The sequence below is a fragment of the Corvus brachyrhynchos genome, unplaced genomic scaffold (genome assembly GCF_000691975.1).
Source record: "Corvus brachyrhynchos isolate BGI_N302 unplaced genomic scaffold, ASM69197v1 scaffold59, whole genome shotgun sequence".
In the NCBI taxonomy this organism is placed as follows: domain Eukaryota; kingdom Metazoa; phylum Chordata; class Aves; order Passeriformes; family Corvidae; genus Corvus; species Corvus brachyrhynchos.
Genome location: NW_008246054.1, coordinates 101,102 through 118,782, shown reverse-complemented (window position 1 = coordinate 118,782; position 17,681 = coordinate 101,102). Strand labels below are relative to the sequence as shown.

The window sequence follows — 17,681 nt, the reverse complement described above, 5'->3', positions numbered from 1 at the left end:
GGCCGAGCCCTCCCCGCCCACGGTGCGGGACCTGGCCCTGTGGGAAGCCGCATTTCAGCCGCTAATGCCGGGGTTAAGGGGAAATTCGGGAGACCGCGAGGAACGCGGGCCCGGTCTGTTGGATCAAGTGAGAGCGAGGGTGTGTAACTGCACGGGACTCGGCCCCAGAATGGGGGGGCGGCCACTTCCTGCCTTAAAATCTCGTCAGAGCGAGCTCAGGGATGCAGGGATGGATGTTCATCCCAGGCACTCGGGCGGGCGCAAGCCGAGACTGCAGACGCATTCACTGTAGCGCTGAGGGGCTCCTTTCTTAGTACTTCCTAGGTCATCTGTGTCAGGAAACAGCTCGATACCAGAAATAAAGGAAAATAAAATTGCCCAAATTCAAGCAAGCTCTTAAAACACTCTAATGCAGATTGAGAATTCGTTATTTGGCTGAACTTCAGTGCATTTTGTAATGGTTCTTGCTACTTGTCCAGGTAATATAAAGCCTGTTTCTCATCTGAATGCTGGGAATTCTTGCAATTTTCCTAGAACCTTTCTAAAAATTTGCTATTATGGAACTCTCTGTGTGTGGAATGTTATTAGCTATCACTTCCAGGTTTAAAAAAGATTTGTCAAATGAATGAATGTAAAACCTGCCTTTATAACTTGCAGGGAATCCTGCAAAGAAATTAGCAAAATTAAAGGTGAAACTTCGCAACATAAAAATGTTATTTTTTATTACAGTTTAGGAAACCAAATGGTTGTTTCAGTCACTGTATGTCATTGACATCATAAGAATGCTATATCATACTGTAATAATGGGTTTGTTTGAAATTTGTCAGTCAGTTTTGAAGATCTTTGGGTTTTGTAGAATTGCAGGAAACCAATATGAGAATGCTTGAATTAACCAAAGGACAAATAAAGAGGTCTAAAGATACTGTATTAAAACTAGTTCTGTTCAAGTTAAGACATGAACAAGTAGTTGCTATTATAATGATACATTATTTCCATCATAAAAGTGAATGTCAGAAAATACCCCACTTCTAGCTATATTACACTAGCAATTCAGTACGCCTTAGGCTTTTAAAGTTTTTTGTACCTTTCCTTTATGGTCTGTGATTCCTTCAAGGAATATTAATGCCTCTAATTATTTACTATTGTTGTGTTACCATTATTTTCTATTTTAACTCAGAAGCTTATTCCTTTCCATTCTAAAGAGAGAGGACCACTGACTGGAGTGGCCATTTCAGTGCTAGTTGGTAGCATAGTCTGGATGCTTGGGATTAAAGCAGTCCAAAGCTTTTCCAGTGTACCAGCTTTATATTGAAAAAGCAGGCTTAATAGAACCAGAAAGTGATAATTCTATTATGTTTTGACTGATTTAGCAATATTCCCATTAAACTTTCTTTCAACATGTATATGATTCACACTCCTTCCTTCCCAATATGCTTTTTCAGCCGAGGGTACACAGAGCTGCTCAAGGGAGGGAAGTGGGAGCAGGAAGAGCCAAGGGAGTGGGTTTCCATGAGTGTTTGCCAGGATATTGGAGTGGTTGTTTCCTGTCGCCGTTTCCTGATCAGTTTCTCCAATTCCTAACTACTTGTAGAGCTAGATAGGTGATTCCCTATCTAGATTACTACTTGGGTGGAGTATTTAGTTTTCATTTTTAAATGAATAGTTTTAGATTAATGAACAGTTTTAGATTCTTCGCTTTTGTGAGAAAATACAGGTTTCTAACTTGCAGTTATGCCCCGCAGCACCAAGGTTCTTGAAAAAACAATTTCCTGAGGATGAGGTTGTTTATTTAGGACCATATTTATAAAGAATTCGTAACCACTTTTAAGGTCTTTAACATATAGTTCAGGTCCATTGATTTTAGGGCACTTATTTAAGTGCAGTTAAATGCCTAAAATTTTTACTCAGTGAAGGAGCCTAGAGACTTCTCTTGCGGTGTATTCTTGAGTCATTAGTGTTCTCTTACAGGTAATTATGTTGTAAGTAAAAATATTTGAAAAATCAAAAATAGCCAAAGAAACTGTTTCTTTGACTGTTCTCTTTGCTGAACAAGAAACATGTTTTTATACAGATCAGCCTTTTGATTAAGTACTGAGTACTTTTTTGTCTCTTAAAAGCTGTCTAAATAACCTGTTCCTATAAGCCTTTGTGTATGGGTTGTTCCAAATAGCATATGACAAGGCTTATTTCTTCAAACTGTTGCAGTTTTGTCTACAGGGAAAAAGAGAAGTTGTGCCGACTTGATAGATGACAGGGAGCTTTATTTGGATGTGCCAGGTGTTTGTAGGATATCTGAATTGTTTGGATAACATTAGGTGTTTGCTCCTTGGAAAGGACTGAAGAGAAAAATGGGATTTGCCTTTGTGTGGGCATTCTGCTTGGACCAAATGGGCATGCCTTTTCCTTGTATTTATAATACTGTGAAGTGCAGTTCATAGGTTTTTTAAAAGGCTTTAGGCTGAATTATGTGATTTGCAAAAGATTTCATAGTTGATTTGTCTTTCATACAGAGCATCTTGGAGATCAGCTTGCATTAAAGTCCATGACTAGAGAATAAAACATCCTACTAGCAGAAAGGTACTAACATCCAGTTATTTCTGGCTGTGAAGTCTGAGAGTTGTCTTCAGCAGTGTAATGCAGTTGGCAATGAGTGGTTTGAAAGACTTGACTTTGAGAATGAGTGAAAATACTATAAAACATCTTCATAAAAATTAACTTTGAGTCAGCGATCAGAAATTCAAGGTAAGCAGAAAGAGATAAGAATGTGCCAATATTAAAAAGGTAAACTTTGAGAAATCAGATTGTTTTTCCAGACAGGGTGCAGTTCCATTGCTGGATTCATTTGCCACAAGATCTTTCAAACCCAAAAATTTAAAAAAGAAAAGTGTTTTTTTAGGAGTAGCAGGAAAAAGAAAAAATGGATGGATCCAGAGAAAAAACATTGTAAAGAAAAATTACCACCCAGACTTAAACCCAAAAGTGTTTATATAAGATCTATCTCAGGAAGTCCCTAACCACCACTTACTTCTGACAGGAAACAACATCTGGAAAACAGCTATTGTACCTTTGCCTTTTTCCTATAGTCTTTTTTGAAGCATTTTCTGCTTTCTGACACTGGATAGCATATGTTTTAAAATGTTAAAATGCATCACTCTTAAAACATTTAATCTTCTGTAATGTATTTTTCCTGATGCATGGGGAAAGCATTAGGAAATAGCTGGGTTTTGGGGAAAAATGAAAAAAACAATTGGCAGTATTCTGGAGAAAATCTTATTTTTTTTTAGGAGGAAAGCTTTGGTAGAAGGCTCCAGACCGCTTCAGAATTTTTTAGCCTGTTTCAGTAGATAACAAAATGATTTTCACCAGTCAGAGATGATTTGGGGTACAGCTTCTTGAATGTAATTCCAGTTCAGTTCTTTGTAACATTTTCTTTCACACTGGTATCTTAGTTTGAAAGTTGCTTGGGTTTTGCTGCACTTGCTGATCTGTTTTTTCTATATTAGGCTTCATTGCTGCAGTGACAAATGTGGGGTGATTAATTCCAGTGATTCAGTAGGGTGAGGTTATTCAGGAAGGACCATGGGATCAACGTCAAATTTTAATTTTGTTAGTTGATGTTGCTGAGGCTAATTGAGCCAAAATAAGGTGGTCTCTCTAGCTCTACCTTTTTGTAAGGTAAATTTTGCTTATACCTCATGATACAAGAGATTGCTTGAAGTACGTGCTATATTCACAGTTAAAATCAGAGTCCATTGTCTACTTGTATACATGGAACCTTCCTGCTGCAGCAAATTAGTTCATATAACTGCTAAACTCCAAACTCCCCTACAATAATAGATATGCAGGTATAGGCTAGCACATTTATCAAACTTGTCGTAGAAAAATAGAGTTGTGGCTGGAAGAGACCCCTGGATATCATCTGGTCTACCTTCTGTGGAAAGCAGGGCCATAAATTATGTTATCCAGGGTCCAGTCAAGCCGTATCTTGAATATTTCCAGCAAGGGAAATTGCTCTCCTCCTCTGGGAAACCTATTTCAGTATTTAAGTGTATTCGCAGAGAATAAATTTGCTTATATGCAGAGAGAATGTCCCCCATTACTTCTTGACCTGTTGCTATCACTCTGGAGAGAGCATTTCCATCTTCCCTGTGACTGCTTTGTAGGTACTATGGAAGAGCAGTTAGGTTCCCTTCCTGCCCCTTCACTTCTTTAAGCTGATCAAACCTCTAAGCTGAACAAACCCAATTCCTTTAGCCTTTTTTCCTACGAAAAAAGCTTTCCAATCCTGTAATCACCTTGACTGCCATCCATGGGACCATGTCGTAATTGTGTAATGTCTCTCTTGAGACATTTGTAATGAATACATTTCTGTGTGTTATAGATCACATGGTGTTGCCTTAGCAAAGGTTTGTCTTCAGGTTTTTTTAGAGTATTCTGAATCCTACCAAGGTTAACCAGTATATACATTTGGTTTTGTAGAAAATTTTTCCAGCCCTTAATCCATGGAAAATATCCAGTCGACTTGAAACCAGCGATACCACAAAACAGTTGGCTTTTTTGCCTATGAGCTAATCTCCTGACAATGGCGTCTTTGGTTTTACAAACTGCTGACTGTAGTAATTTGGACCTTCTACCACATAGTTAATTGATAAGTTACTGTCCCTCTGTCCTCTGCTCTGTTTAGTGCAATACAACCACACTACTGTATGTAGGAAAATGCTCTCATAAATATAGTTGACTACAAATTGGAAACATATCCTTGTCTCTTCTGGCTCTCCTATCAAACCGGTGTCATTATTCAATTTGTGAGGAGCAAAAATGGAAAATAATTGCTTTCCATAGATTCTCTTTTGTTATGTGTGCCAGTTACTGCGTGTCTTGCAGACAGTGCTTCCTGTACTGAAGGAATGCTCTATGCCCAGGCATCCGTGTTACACAGCAGCATATGTACATTCAGGGGCTGTGAATATCTTTAGAAGTGTACATGATTGTAAGTAGGAAGCTAAATTGTTCATTAAAGCATTTAGCTTTTTTTTACCTCCTTTTACAGCATTTTTTACCTCCTTTTACAGTTTGTAGTTTTCGCAGTAATAGTACATATATATTTACCAAATAAATAATACATATATATTTACCAAATAAATGCGATCGTTTGTTGCAGTACTCGATCAAAATGTTACCTTAAGAATAATAAATTGAAGTCCCCAGGCTAGTGTGAAATACTTCTCCGTCAGCTATTCTTTGTTGCAAAGTAGTGAATGTCTGACTTACAAAAATACCGTACAGCAGCTGTTTCCTAGCTTACTTGCATTTGCAGAATTGCACAGACCCATAGCACAGCACTATGCACAAAAGTGTATATCAAGTATGCAGTAGTGGTGTGGTTTAACCACCTAATTTTTGGTTTGTTAGCCCTACTATTTTACAGTATAGTTTTATATTCATTACAAAAAAGTTTTAAAAATTAGAAAGTAAAAAAGACACAGTTGAGAATGATGCAAGTTTTCGGTCTTTATCTGCACAGATTTTTTTATGATCAGTTTTGCAACAGTGTATATTTCTGAAACAGTTTTAGGTACTGTAAGTTTTGGATTACACCTTGTGCCTGCAAATTGTCATAAACCCCCAAAGAGATTTAAAATTCTGAATTTTTAAGAATAAATGGTGCTGCTCAGGTCAAAGAAATCTGTGACAGAACAGAAAACTTGAACCCAGGCTTTCTAACTTCCAGGCAAATGCCTTAAAAACCAGATTTCTCTTTATTTCTGTTACTGCTGTTTAAAGTAATACCTGCCCAGCTTTTCTCATTAGTATAACTTCGTACATGTGATTTACTGGACTGAAAGTGTTTTGTCTTTCATACCATGTTTTGTTAGTCTTTTGTAATGAGGAACAAATTACACACTGTAGTTGTTTGTGACCATTTCAAAGCTTACGTGCTCCAGCTCAGGTTCTTCAGAACTGGGTGAAGCTGAATAACCACTGATTTTCAAAGGTTTGGGAATATTTTTCTTAGGACCTCTTTGTTAGTACCCATCAACTCCAAAATATGCTTATTTATTCCCTGTCTCAGTGCTACTTTCTCAGAAGCCCTGCATATTGAATAAAGAAAATAATAGGAGAAGCTTAACTGTGAATCCAGACACAAATACACAGACTTAGGTTGGCATCCTGCACTGCAGTTCTCCATAAATATTTCTTTCAGTAAAATTTAGCCTTGGAAGTTGTTGTCTGGTGGATGGAGCGCTCAAAATGTACTATCTTGATGGCATTGACTACTACATTTCAAGTTCACTTTTTTGTCATACAAATTTTTTCCTGCCTTTAAACTGTTACCAGTATTACTGCTTTGTTTGATCTCTCCAGTAGAAGTTTAAAAGCTTGGTGTTAGAGTGTTACAGGTTTGGTTTTCTTTTGCCAGCTTAAAAATAATTGGTCCCCTTTACACAGAGTGATTTTCATTAATAAATTTAGTCCTGGATTATTTGGCCATGCTTTTCCTTTGTATGTGTTGTTACTTCATGATATCATAAACTAATGAACACTGTTGTCTGCATACAGTATCCAGCTGCAGAATTAGTTCTGGTGACAATGGAGAAAAGTGAGTATCACTGGAAAATGATACTTGTCTGTGGAAGAAGCTGCCCATGAGCTCACCCTCTGGAAAATATCCCGATGGCTTCACATCTTAGCTTTTTCAGTGCACAGTAGCACATATATGAGCCAAAGTTTGAAAAGCTAGTGCTGTGTGTTTGCTTTGGCATGGGGCAGCCCTGAGGCTTTCCTTTGAGAAATGGGTCTTGATGTCTTTTGCTGAAGGGGATAATTTTGTCATTCCTCTGTGCAAAATAAACTGATTCTTATCTCTACCTATTATCACATCATATATATAGAAGAGTTTAAAATATCACTGCCCAGATTTTAAAAAAAAAATCATAAAAACCCAATTATCCTTCTTGCTTTAAAGGAAAGGGGGGAGCAGAAAAATATGGGAAAGGTGTAGCTTGGCATGTAATTACAAAGAGTGTGTTCTTCTATATTCTAGCATATTACATTCAGTTTAATTTTTTTGACATCTATCAGTTGGGTTTTTTCTTCCTACACCCCACTACCTACCAAGAGCCCATTTCCTTACACTTTTATTTGGAATTCACAGGGCCTAGGCTAACCGCCTTTCATGTTTTTTGATGCTTGTGTATCTTGTGATCCTCGTCTATATGTTGTCCTGAAAAACAGATTCTTTGTCCTGAAAAAAGGCTTATAACCACTTCTACAGAGTGGTTATAACCTTTGATATCAATGAGAATAGCTGCATACTTGCTCAAAATAGCCGGAAAGTGGCCTTGACTCAGGCTGCCATAAGGCATGTTGCAGTGTAGAGGCTATGAGCAAATAGAATTTTTGCAGTTATAACTCTAACTACATTTTGATGTGCCACTTGACAAGAGGGGACAGCGAAGAGCTGCTGTAGGGAACCTCAGTCTAGGTAGGATCTCTAGGCCATTGCAAAACCTTGGGGACTCAGGATTTGCTCAACACTGAACTGCTACAGAGCCACTCTAATACTAGGGAAATTGGGAGTTCTTCCTTCATTCTGAGGTGTAAGGTGCCTGGTCCATGTTGGCCATGCGTAGATCTTAGGATCTCTTGAGTGTGTGGGATGGTGGCTGGAGCATCTCCCAGTGTGGTTGAACCCCTTGTAGTGGATAAGTTCAGAAAAGCTGAAAATAATAATTGGGGTTGTTTTTTCCCCTCTAAAATCTAAGTAAGACTGAGACGTGGAAACAAAGCAGGACAAAAGTGCTGTCTGTGTTTCTCTAGTATGTTATGTGAAGTTTAGTATGAGATGTAATAAATTGGTATGACTAATATCTTACCTACACAAGAGTGAAAAAGGACAAAGAAAGAGCAGGTATTGCTGCCCTGGACAAACTTGTAGAAAATTGTCTTCTAATCAGATAAAGTCATACTCTTTTTTTCTTTTTACCTCTCTGCTTTTGTATATATTTTGATGATCTAGGAAAGCAAACCCCGATTACTCCCTCTTCCTTTAAACTCACTCATCCTTTGGCTTGGGATATTACTGTATCTGAGGGAAGCACATTGGCATGCTTAATCAGTAGGTCCAGAACTGCAAACTATTAATATGAATTACAAAAACATACGGGGTTTTGTTTCATTTTGTTTTAAGAAAATAGAGCAAATAAAACAACTACTGAAAATATTCATAACTTTTGATGATACATCATTCTGTCTTTCTAGAGATAGAAATGTGTAGAGATAGAAATGAAGAAAAGTTGAGAATGGTTTTTAGAAGGTACTTTTTGGGAGAAAGCAGTAAATACCCCAGGTTACTCTTAAGATAAAACTGGTAGGGTAGTCTGAGTCACATGAACCTCTGCTTTATAAACTGTACTCATATTTATGAGATATATTACTTCTTCAAGGGAAGATTCTTAATATGGGAAGAAAATTTTTGAAGGACTGATCTGTGTCATTGCAGGAAGTTAAACTAACTGTAAAACTTGACCTGATTTCTAAGCCTATTTTTTCTTTAACCCAGCGTTACTGGAAATTCCAGTTGGTTTGTATGTTGTTCAGTTGTTAATCCAGCTCTATTCCACTCATTTACAAGGTCTTAATGTCCCTTTCGGTTTTGGTGGGATTATTAAATTACCTTTGGTCACTGGACCACTCTCCTATTTATCATGTCAGTGGGTCTAATGGGCATATCGTTCTTTCATAGTCCAAATTCACAGATTGCTGGGGACTTGAGAGACAGTTTAGTTATGGCCTTATGGTTTCCAAGCAAAGCATTTAACAGTTCATAACAAACTGAGTTTGTTCTGGCTTGTTGCTGCCTCTTTGTCTGTTTCTTCAGTTTTCAGTGACAGGTCATATGATTTCTTCATTCATTCCTCCTTAAGCAGTGTAAGGCTTTTCCAGAATGCATGAATGAATAAGCTAAAAACCTAAAGAAATTAGGTATTGCAGCCTGGCTAACACTGGACATAACACAGTGTGATCCAATGAGCAACGTACTGGTCAAGGTGGCAGAGATCTGAAGAAACAGATATGTGGCGAACTCAGCTTGAGTGAAAAAAAGTCTTACAAGGGATTTCTGTAAAGTATTCCTAAGTCTCAGCGCAGAAAAGTTAGTGGAGATCTTCCAGACTGGTGGCAGACCCAGGAAGCATTGCAGTGGGCTCTGGTCATGGGGCCCAGCAGCATTCTGTCCCCCCACTGTCAGCTCCACCGGCTGGGGCAGCTCTCATTCTTTTTTTAGTGTCCTTGTTATGGTCCTGCAAATTGCTCGTAGTAGGCAGTAGCCTAAGTGCAAAAAACCTTCTCTGTCTTTTTAAGAGGTGTCATAGAACTCAAGCAGTAATTACAGGATTTTTCAAAATGCAAATCCCAAGCTCTCCTTTGTTTAATGGGCCCAGACCACAGTGGGGGTAAACTACTTCTGGTTGCTATATTCATTAAAAATGATGCAACTGTTTCTGTTTGAAACACTAGAACAATTGGTTGATTGATTGATTTGTTTGTTTCAGGAATTTATCTCTTGGATTTAATCTACATTGATTCTGCATATCCTGCTTCAGACAGCATAATGGAGAATGAACAAAGATCCAATCAAATGAACAATATTCTCCGAATAATAGCTGATCTGCAAGTATCCTGCAACTATGGTTGGTAAATTTTGTTATACCTGTCAAGCCTTAACTAAAATTTCTTTAGTGTGAAATTGTGAAAGCAGATTTTGGCCCCGAGGGAGCACAAGAGGCTAACATTGGTAGAGTTGAACACTAGTAAGGGATGTAGCTTCCACTTCTGTGTAGCTTCAGTCTTACCAGTAAATTGGGCAGATAAGCACATATTCTAAATTGTAAGAGCTATAAGAGAGGGTGTGTAGAGTTTACTGCTACATGTGGGCTACAAATGACATACTTTCAAGTGCAGCTATTGCATTTGGCTTCTATTGTTTCCACCAGAGGCAATCAGAATTATCTTAATATCTTCCCTTTACTTTGCAGTAGATACGGTGTCTAGAGTGTGGAATGTGTTCATTTGGTTATCATTTTGTTGTTAGCGTCCTGGTGATACGTTTAGAAAATGAAATACAAATATTTCAGTCTATACAGCAGTTGTTCAATTGTGCTAAGCTTTTCCATGTATGTCACTCCTGGATGAAGTCAGGAAAATGAGGGGCTGTTTCTTTTTGTTAACAGGATTTTAGTCTAAAAATAATTTCTGCAATTTTAGCCTGCCAGTGAAGCTGTATATCAAGAAATGTGCTGGTTTTGCTGTCTTAATGAATACTCAGTGTACTCTTGGCGACTTAGCATGACTTTTCATAGCTTATATATGTAACGAGCTGAAAAGCCTTCAGAAGATTTAAAAGCTGCAGTTTTGGAGAGCTTAAAAAAAAATTGTGAAAAAACAAGGTGAGATGTTAACTGTGTATGCTTAAGTATCCAGCCCTTGTCCTTTTTTGTCAACTTCAGTATTTCAAAGTACTTAAAGGTAGGAACTAGGCATAATAACATAGGATTCTGAATAGCTAGATTATTCAGGTGTCATTTTCTTATTGGGAGTTTCATTTTGTCTCTGAATACTTTGGATGACAAAGAAACCTCGTTATTTCATTGACCCTTTCCTTTTTACAGTTTTGGTAGCTTCCTGTGGTGCTATGCATTAATTTTGAGTGCTTTTGTTAAAATCAGGATGAAGATTAAAATATGGTCTTGAAACAATGCTCTGAGATAATGGGTGCCTTTAAAACAGTTATCTTTACAAGAGCACAAAAGTTAAGTGAGGTACTACAAGGCATGTTCCTGTCCATGCACCATGTGTCAAGAGGTTTTTCTGTCATTCTGAACTTAGTGTCTTTCATTCTTGATATTCAGCACTGTAATTATTAATTAGTTATTTAATAACTTTCAAGTCTCCTCAGTTCTTGGACATCAGAGAACCAATAATAATATCTATGGCCATTATATTATAATATATAGATATTAAAAAAATAGCTATAGCTGTTATAATACAGCCATAACTAATAGCTATGGCTGCAGGCTTTGATCTTCCCCAGAACAATGAACACAAAATTCAAGCAGGTTTTGCAGCAGATAATTTTTTTCCACCAGTGAGATAGCATCTAATAAAATTCATGAGCTTTCATGATGATGAAATGCATCTGTATTTTCTTTAACAACTGAGAGCATCACTTTCGCTCAATCAAGTGTTTAACACCTTTTTAGAGTAAAAGTAGTATTTCTGCCTGATTTATTCTTTAAGGAGGTTCAAATTCTGTTTCCATGAAGGTATAGTAAGAACCAGAAAGAAAACTCTGAACTAATAATTAATTTTGGATTACATAAATGTTTGTGTTTTTTGTTTGTTTGCTTGAACACTCCACAGATCATCTCACAACACTTCCCCATGTGCAAAAGTATTTGAAGTCTGTCCGTTACATTGAAGAACTTCAGAAATTTGTAGAAGATGACAATTACAAGTAAGTACTGTTCTTTTCTTCAGGCATTGGGAAATTAAACAGGAAGATTACTTTAGTCATTAGTTTTATTAAGAGCTGAACAAAAAGCCCTTGGCTGAAGATGTTTTAGGGTGTTTCTGCTAAGTAAAATCCAGAATGACAGTCTTTCTTTATGACTATAAGCAGATTTACAAAGTGAAGTATAGCAGTGAAAAGTAACAGTTAACAGTTCAGAGTAGATGAAAATCTAGTCTTGATTCTATTACATGATGATTGTGTTCTGGGAATTTTGTTCAATAACCCTAAAGTCATCCCCAAGATGTCTAGTATTGCCTCTATGGCATTATAAATAATACATTAAGAACATTTACCAATTTCAGATTATTATTTTTAATAAGTTAGTACTTACAGTTTGGGGGTTTAAGTTTTGGGGGTTTAAGCATGTTAAAGCAATGTTTACAAAAGACAAGAGAAGAGTTAACCCATACAGAGGTTTGAAGCAGACACCAGAGAGCACATCGGTCAATATGTGAATGTACTCCAGTTAAAGGAAGTGAGAATCCCTGGCCAGTAATTCTGAAAGAACTAGCAAATTAAGTTACAGGCCTAGCAGCCAAGGCTTTAAATAGCTCAACCAAGGTAGATACAATGCTATACAATTAGCTATTGACAAATAGAGTAACTATTTAGGCGAGCAGAATTTGAAATATTCAAGGCAAACATATGTTCAGTAATACGATACTAGTATAAAATATTTTAGCATATGTTTTAGAGAGCAAAGGTGGTAATGAACTTTAAAACCAGTCTTGTTACCAGTTTTGTTAAATACTTCAATTAAGAACTTTGTCTCAGAATTTATGTATACTTAGACCGTATGCTAATAAAACAGTGATGGAAGGGTTCATTGAAATAGAACATGGTTTGGATATCACAAAGGAAGAATCTGATGACCTGATGACTAAAGTGATAGTGACACAAACCCCAAAATGTTATATAATTATTCTAACATTAGTTTCTGGTGTTGATCAGTCGATAGCAGTCACAAGTGAGATACAGCCATGAAAGGACCAATTCATCCCTACTCTCTATCAAATATAGTGTTTCTATGAAAAAATAGGGTTGTTTATACTGCTTCAGAAGGAGCTGGTGAGAGCTTACATGGGGCATTGTATGCATTTCTGGCCATCCATGCTTGCATGCTTGAAAGTTTAAATAAATGCTGGTGCAATCAGATGAATAAAATCTATCTGGTGACACCAGATGTAAAGAACTAGGTTGGGCCTTAGCCTAGGAAAGGAGAAGTTTAGGTAAGAGAATCACTATATATACACACAGCTGGAAGAAAATGGGGAGGGTAAAAAGCAATTTAAATGAAATTTTAATGGTAACACAAGGATAAAACGCATAGAAAATTTTAGAAGTTAAATGTTGAAATACAGTTTGTAACTACCAAAGGAATGGAATTCTGGAACCTCTTCTTATTCAGAGTAGTGAGACAAATAATCAAATTATTTTAAGTCGAAACCTGATCAGTTAGTGAAGTGAAGGCTCCCAGTTAGTGTTTGTGAAAAGAAAAGAGCATATTCGGTAATCAGAAGACTGTGCATTACCAGTGTGGGGTCATGTACACAAGCATGTGAAGAGTGACCTGCACAACCATTTACGTTTTGCTGCAATTAGTGCTGATGCTGCTGGCATACAGATGCAACCTTCTGCTGAGATGGGAAAAAAGGTGTCATCGTAACAGAGACAGCCCATGTTTTAGCATAACACAGGTCAGACAATTTGGTTTTTTGATTCTGAATATAGTTGAGTTGCTGGTAACTCCAGCTGTTCCTCTGAGCTCTGGCTCCAGCCGCGGGGCATGCAGGACTCTACCTTGACCAGATCTGTCAATAGGAATTCTTGTGATGAATGCGTGTGGAACTTTGCTTTCCCTGAGAGAATAGTTCTAAAAGTAAAAGCATTTGGACACGGCGTTATTTTGGAACTTCTCAAAGTATTATCAGGGCATACTTCAAATAGAGATAAAAGGTCTAAAATTTGTCCCCTTGCTTAGGGTAAACTTCCGCAAAAGAAGCTGAATGAGCACTGGGTCATTCACTGCAAAAGCTCATGCTTGGTGATGGTTTGAGATCTTTGTGCCTTTGTGTCTGGTTCGTCACAGATACTAAGGATAGTGATGTTTCTGTAGGAAAATAATTAAGGAAAAAAAAAGGAATGTGTTTAATGTTTTCATAGCAAAATTCATCTGCTCCATGGAATTAGAATTCCTGCCAGAGTACTGATGGTGGAATGTATAAATTCTTCCTTTATTCAGTCTCATGACACTGTATATGTTTCACACACAGACACATTGTGCAAGAGATGCACATCAAACATGAGCAGTGCACCCAGCCTTTGAAAAGGTCAAGTAGTCCAAGACTTTTGTTAAGGGTAGTCTGAGATACAAATCTCAGTGTTAAGATTTAACAAATGGTCGTTATTTACTAATTTCCCACATACTTCCGTGCTTCATTAAAGTTGTGAAGACAGAGAAAAATTAAACTGAGTAGTCACTGCTAAAGGTGAAGACCTGTAGTTAGTAGAGGCTTTACAACTCCTGGACTGGATTAAAGAAACTGCTTGTATTATTCAATTTGATTTTTAGATGGAGTTTCGTGATGATGCAACAGTGTTAACACCATGTATACAACAGCTTTCATGAACTGTACTATTTCAGAAAAAATTAAACAAGTGTTTTCCATAAGCATATGATACCATAACATAATATTTGTAAAAACTAGAAGTAATTCCATTTTAAATTTGAATATTAATGTGACTTTAGCAGCAACCTTGCTGATAGTGCTTGAAGGTATTTGATATATCTTAAAGATCATTTAATACTTTTTCTTTGGATTCAGTTATTTGTGAGATTAATTCAATCAAGTTTAGTGGTTTTCTTTCCAGGCTTCACTGTGGCAAGGAAAAACTGGACTAAAGTCACAAAAGGTATTAAAAAGAGGGAAAGATTTGATTCTTACCACAGGAAAGTTGCTACAGCTTATATACATTGGAGAACTTTGATCTTTTTCTACCATGTTGGTTTCATCAGAATAAAACTTTAATTTCTTTTTTTAATTAATTAATTTAAATTCATCAAAATGCATCACATCTACCCTTAAAGAAAACTCTCATTCCTCTTCCATTTTTGCACTTGGTAAGAAGTTTTTGGATTTTGTTTTGAATATTTTATACCACATTTTCCTCTCAGTTTCCCTTAATGGATCTTTAGTTTCATTGTATTTTCTGGTCCCGTGCCAGAAGAAACTGTAAGCCTTAAAAATGCAGAGGTAAGAATCTCTTCCCTCTTTTTCTTTGCAGTGACTGCTCTTTTTGAGCCAGGGACAGCATTAGTGCTCTCTGCAGAGAGCTATGTGTGACCTTTGGCATGAAGAACAGAACTATCTCAGTACCAGGCTGTCAGGGAGAGACACTTAGATAGTTGTCCTGAAATATATTGGCAGAATCCCAACACACATTTTGCCAAATGAGAACCTCAATTACATTGGAAAGGAATATATGGCAGCCACTTTATATAAACAAAGCTTTTCTCTACACTTTTTTGTGCCAGTCCAATTGCTTCCTTTAGGTTCATGCTTGTCATCATATTCTAAAAATAACAGATCTTTCTTGCTTAGCCCGTATACTGTTTTCTGCAGAAGCTGCTCAGTTTTAGCAGTATATAACATTGTGGCGCAATGCCACATCCTCTCCTAACCAGACGTATCTTGCAGCCATTCCTACAAATTTTTTTGCTGACCTTTTGTCATTGTTAGGTCAGGCCTTGTAGTCTCACAGTTGTTTTTTGAATGAAACCTGTTTGAAGACTGTTATTTGTATTACAGTATTATCTGTCTGGACAGGACAGGACAGGACAATCAGGCTGCTATCTGTGCCTATAATTCAGTTCTTCTGAGCATATTAGGCAATATAGTAATAAGATGACTTACAGAAAAATCAGCTTAAATTTAGGTTCAGATAGGCAAGATGCTAAGGGAAAACATTCAAGAGACGTTAATAGGCAATTAAAAGGTTATACTGACTCCTAGCAGTGCTGGTGCTGTAGAAGTGCTAGCTGTACCACGTTAGTTCCAGTCCTATGGGAGCAGGAATTAAATGGCAGGTGCTTAGTACTTACATTAAGTATTAGTACTTACATTAGTACTTGTAACAGTGAAGCTTGGTTGCAGTTCATCTTCACTAAGCCTCCCAGGCAGCTATATTCCCCTGATCTTTTCCACCAAGAACTGTGGTGAAAGGCAGGGCAGAAGAAAACCTTCACTGTTAGTGTGAGATTCATAGCGATCCAGTGGCCGTATGGTTCAGTAGCTGTAGTTGTGGCTTGACTGCCTCTTCCACAGGACACAAAATACAATTATAAAAGCATGGAATCACTAAGGTTGAAAAAGATTTCCAAGATGATCAAGTCCAACCTTTGACCGATCACCACCTTGTCAACTAGACTAGGTAAATTGATTGCCACATCCAGTTGTTTCTTTAAGTCTTCCAGGGATGATGATTTCACTACCTCCCTGGTCAGCCCCTCCCAATGCCTGACAACCCCTTTTGTGGAGAAGTTCTTCCTGATGTCCAACCTGAACCTCCCCTGTCACAGTTTGAGTCCATTCCCTCTTGACCTGTTGCTGGTTGCCTGAGAGAAGAGGCTGTACCTTCCAGTCAGGGAGTTGTAGAGAAGGTCCCCCCTGAGCCTCCTTTTCTCCAGGCTAGGCCCCACCAGCTCCCTCAGCTGCTCCTCATATGACTTATCCTTTAGACCCTTTCCCAGCTTTGTTGCCCTTTTCTGAATGTGCTCCAGTGCCTCAATGTCTTTCTTGCAGTGAGGTTTCCAGAACCGATTCCAGGATTCAAGTTTTGGCCTCACCAGTACAGAGGGGCAATCACTTCCCTAGTCCTGCTGGCCACAGTACTTTTGATACAGGCCAGGATGCCATTGGCCTTCTTGCCTACCTGGGCATATGTTCAGCTGCTTTTCCTTTTCTCCTGGACCACTCTCCAGCCACTCTTCCCTATCCTGTAGCAATGGATGGGGTTGTTGTAACTGAATTGGAACGGAAAGGAACCAGCACTTCGCCTTGTTGAATCTCACATTGTTGATCTCAGCCCATTGATTCAGCCTATCCAGATCCTTCTGCAGAGCATTGCTACCCTCTAGCAGATCAACACTCCCGCCCAACTTAGTGTCTTTCATGAACTTACCAAGAGGGCACTCGATCTTCTTGTCCAGATCATCAACAATGATATTAAATAGGACTGGGCCCAGTATTGAGCCGTGGGGAACACCACTAGGGACTGGCCCCAACTGGATGTGGCACCATTCCCCACCACTCTCTGGGCCCAGTCATCCAACCAGGTGTTTCCCAGTGAAGAGTGCACCTGTCCAAGCCATGGACTGCAGCCTCTCCAGGAGAATATTGGGGGATGCATGGGGACAGTGAAGCTTCCAGCAACCTATTGTTTAAATGCTAGACAGGCAGCCCAAAAAGTTCCAGGTTGGCCAGACCCATCTTGTTTGGTACACAAATAATGGTCAGAAATGCCCTGAGGGACAGCTTTGACAACTGCACTGCTTTGTTGTGACTAACATCATCCTTGTTTCAGCAAAGATGAGTAAGTTTTATTCAGCCTCCTCATGGAGCACCTAAACTTCTGTGTAAGACAATTCTTTGTCTTCATTCACTTGCTTTTTATAAGAAAAATCGCGTAACATTGGCGTTACTGTCCTAGCAGTGGCTCCATCCTGTACTGGAGAGCATACTTCCATGAAAGAGAGCTATGTTCAAGACTGACGCCCTATTTTATTTTCTGCATTATGTTAGGTTCCTCTTTTCCTGCTTACCAGGAAGGTTACTCTAAAATGAGCTGTATGGCCCAGTATTTAAGACTGGGTTGAAATATATGTCCGTCCAGCTTACTTTTCAGAGCATACCAGCCCTAACATGTTCCAGAAATTTTGAGTATCAGGCTTAAAAAAACAGAAGTTGTTCAGTCATCTTTCTACTATCCAAGAATAAAGCTTTCATATACTCTTCTGTGCCTATTCTGTAGAAGCATTGTCTTAATTCCCAGTGGTAGATTGGTGTTTGTTAATTCAGTGAATCTCCATGCTGATTTTTCTTCCTAGAGA

At 38.2% G+C, this 17,681-nt stretch overlaps 2 protein-coding genes across 4 annotated transcripts in view; one reads left to right on the top strand and one right to left on the bottom strand.

The window, feature by feature from the left end:
* Window positions 1–5,724, bottom strand: part of ANGPTL2 (angiopoietin like 2) — a 23,180-nt gene extending 17,456 nt beyond the window's left edge. The window contains exon 1 of the mRNA XM_008642121.2: window positions 5,712–5,724. The gene's annotated coding sequence lies outside the window, so the exon portion shown is untranslated. The remainder of the gene's footprint in view (window positions 1–5,711) is intronic.
* RALGPS1 (Ral GEF with PH domain and SH3 binding motif 1) overlaps window positions 1–17,681 on the top strand; it is an 80,702-nt gene that overhangs the window by 37,421 nt on the left and 25,600 nt on the right. For all 3 annotated transcript variants that reach the window (XM_017745440.1, XM_017745439.1, XM_017745438.1), the window contains 2 exons: window positions 9,555–9,692; window positions 11,422–11,515. In XM_017745440.1, the coding sequence (XP_017600929.1) occupies window positions 9,555–9,692; window positions 11,422–11,515 (232 nt within the window). The remainder of the gene's footprint in view (window positions 1–9,554; window positions 9,693–11,421; window positions 11,516–17,681) is intronic.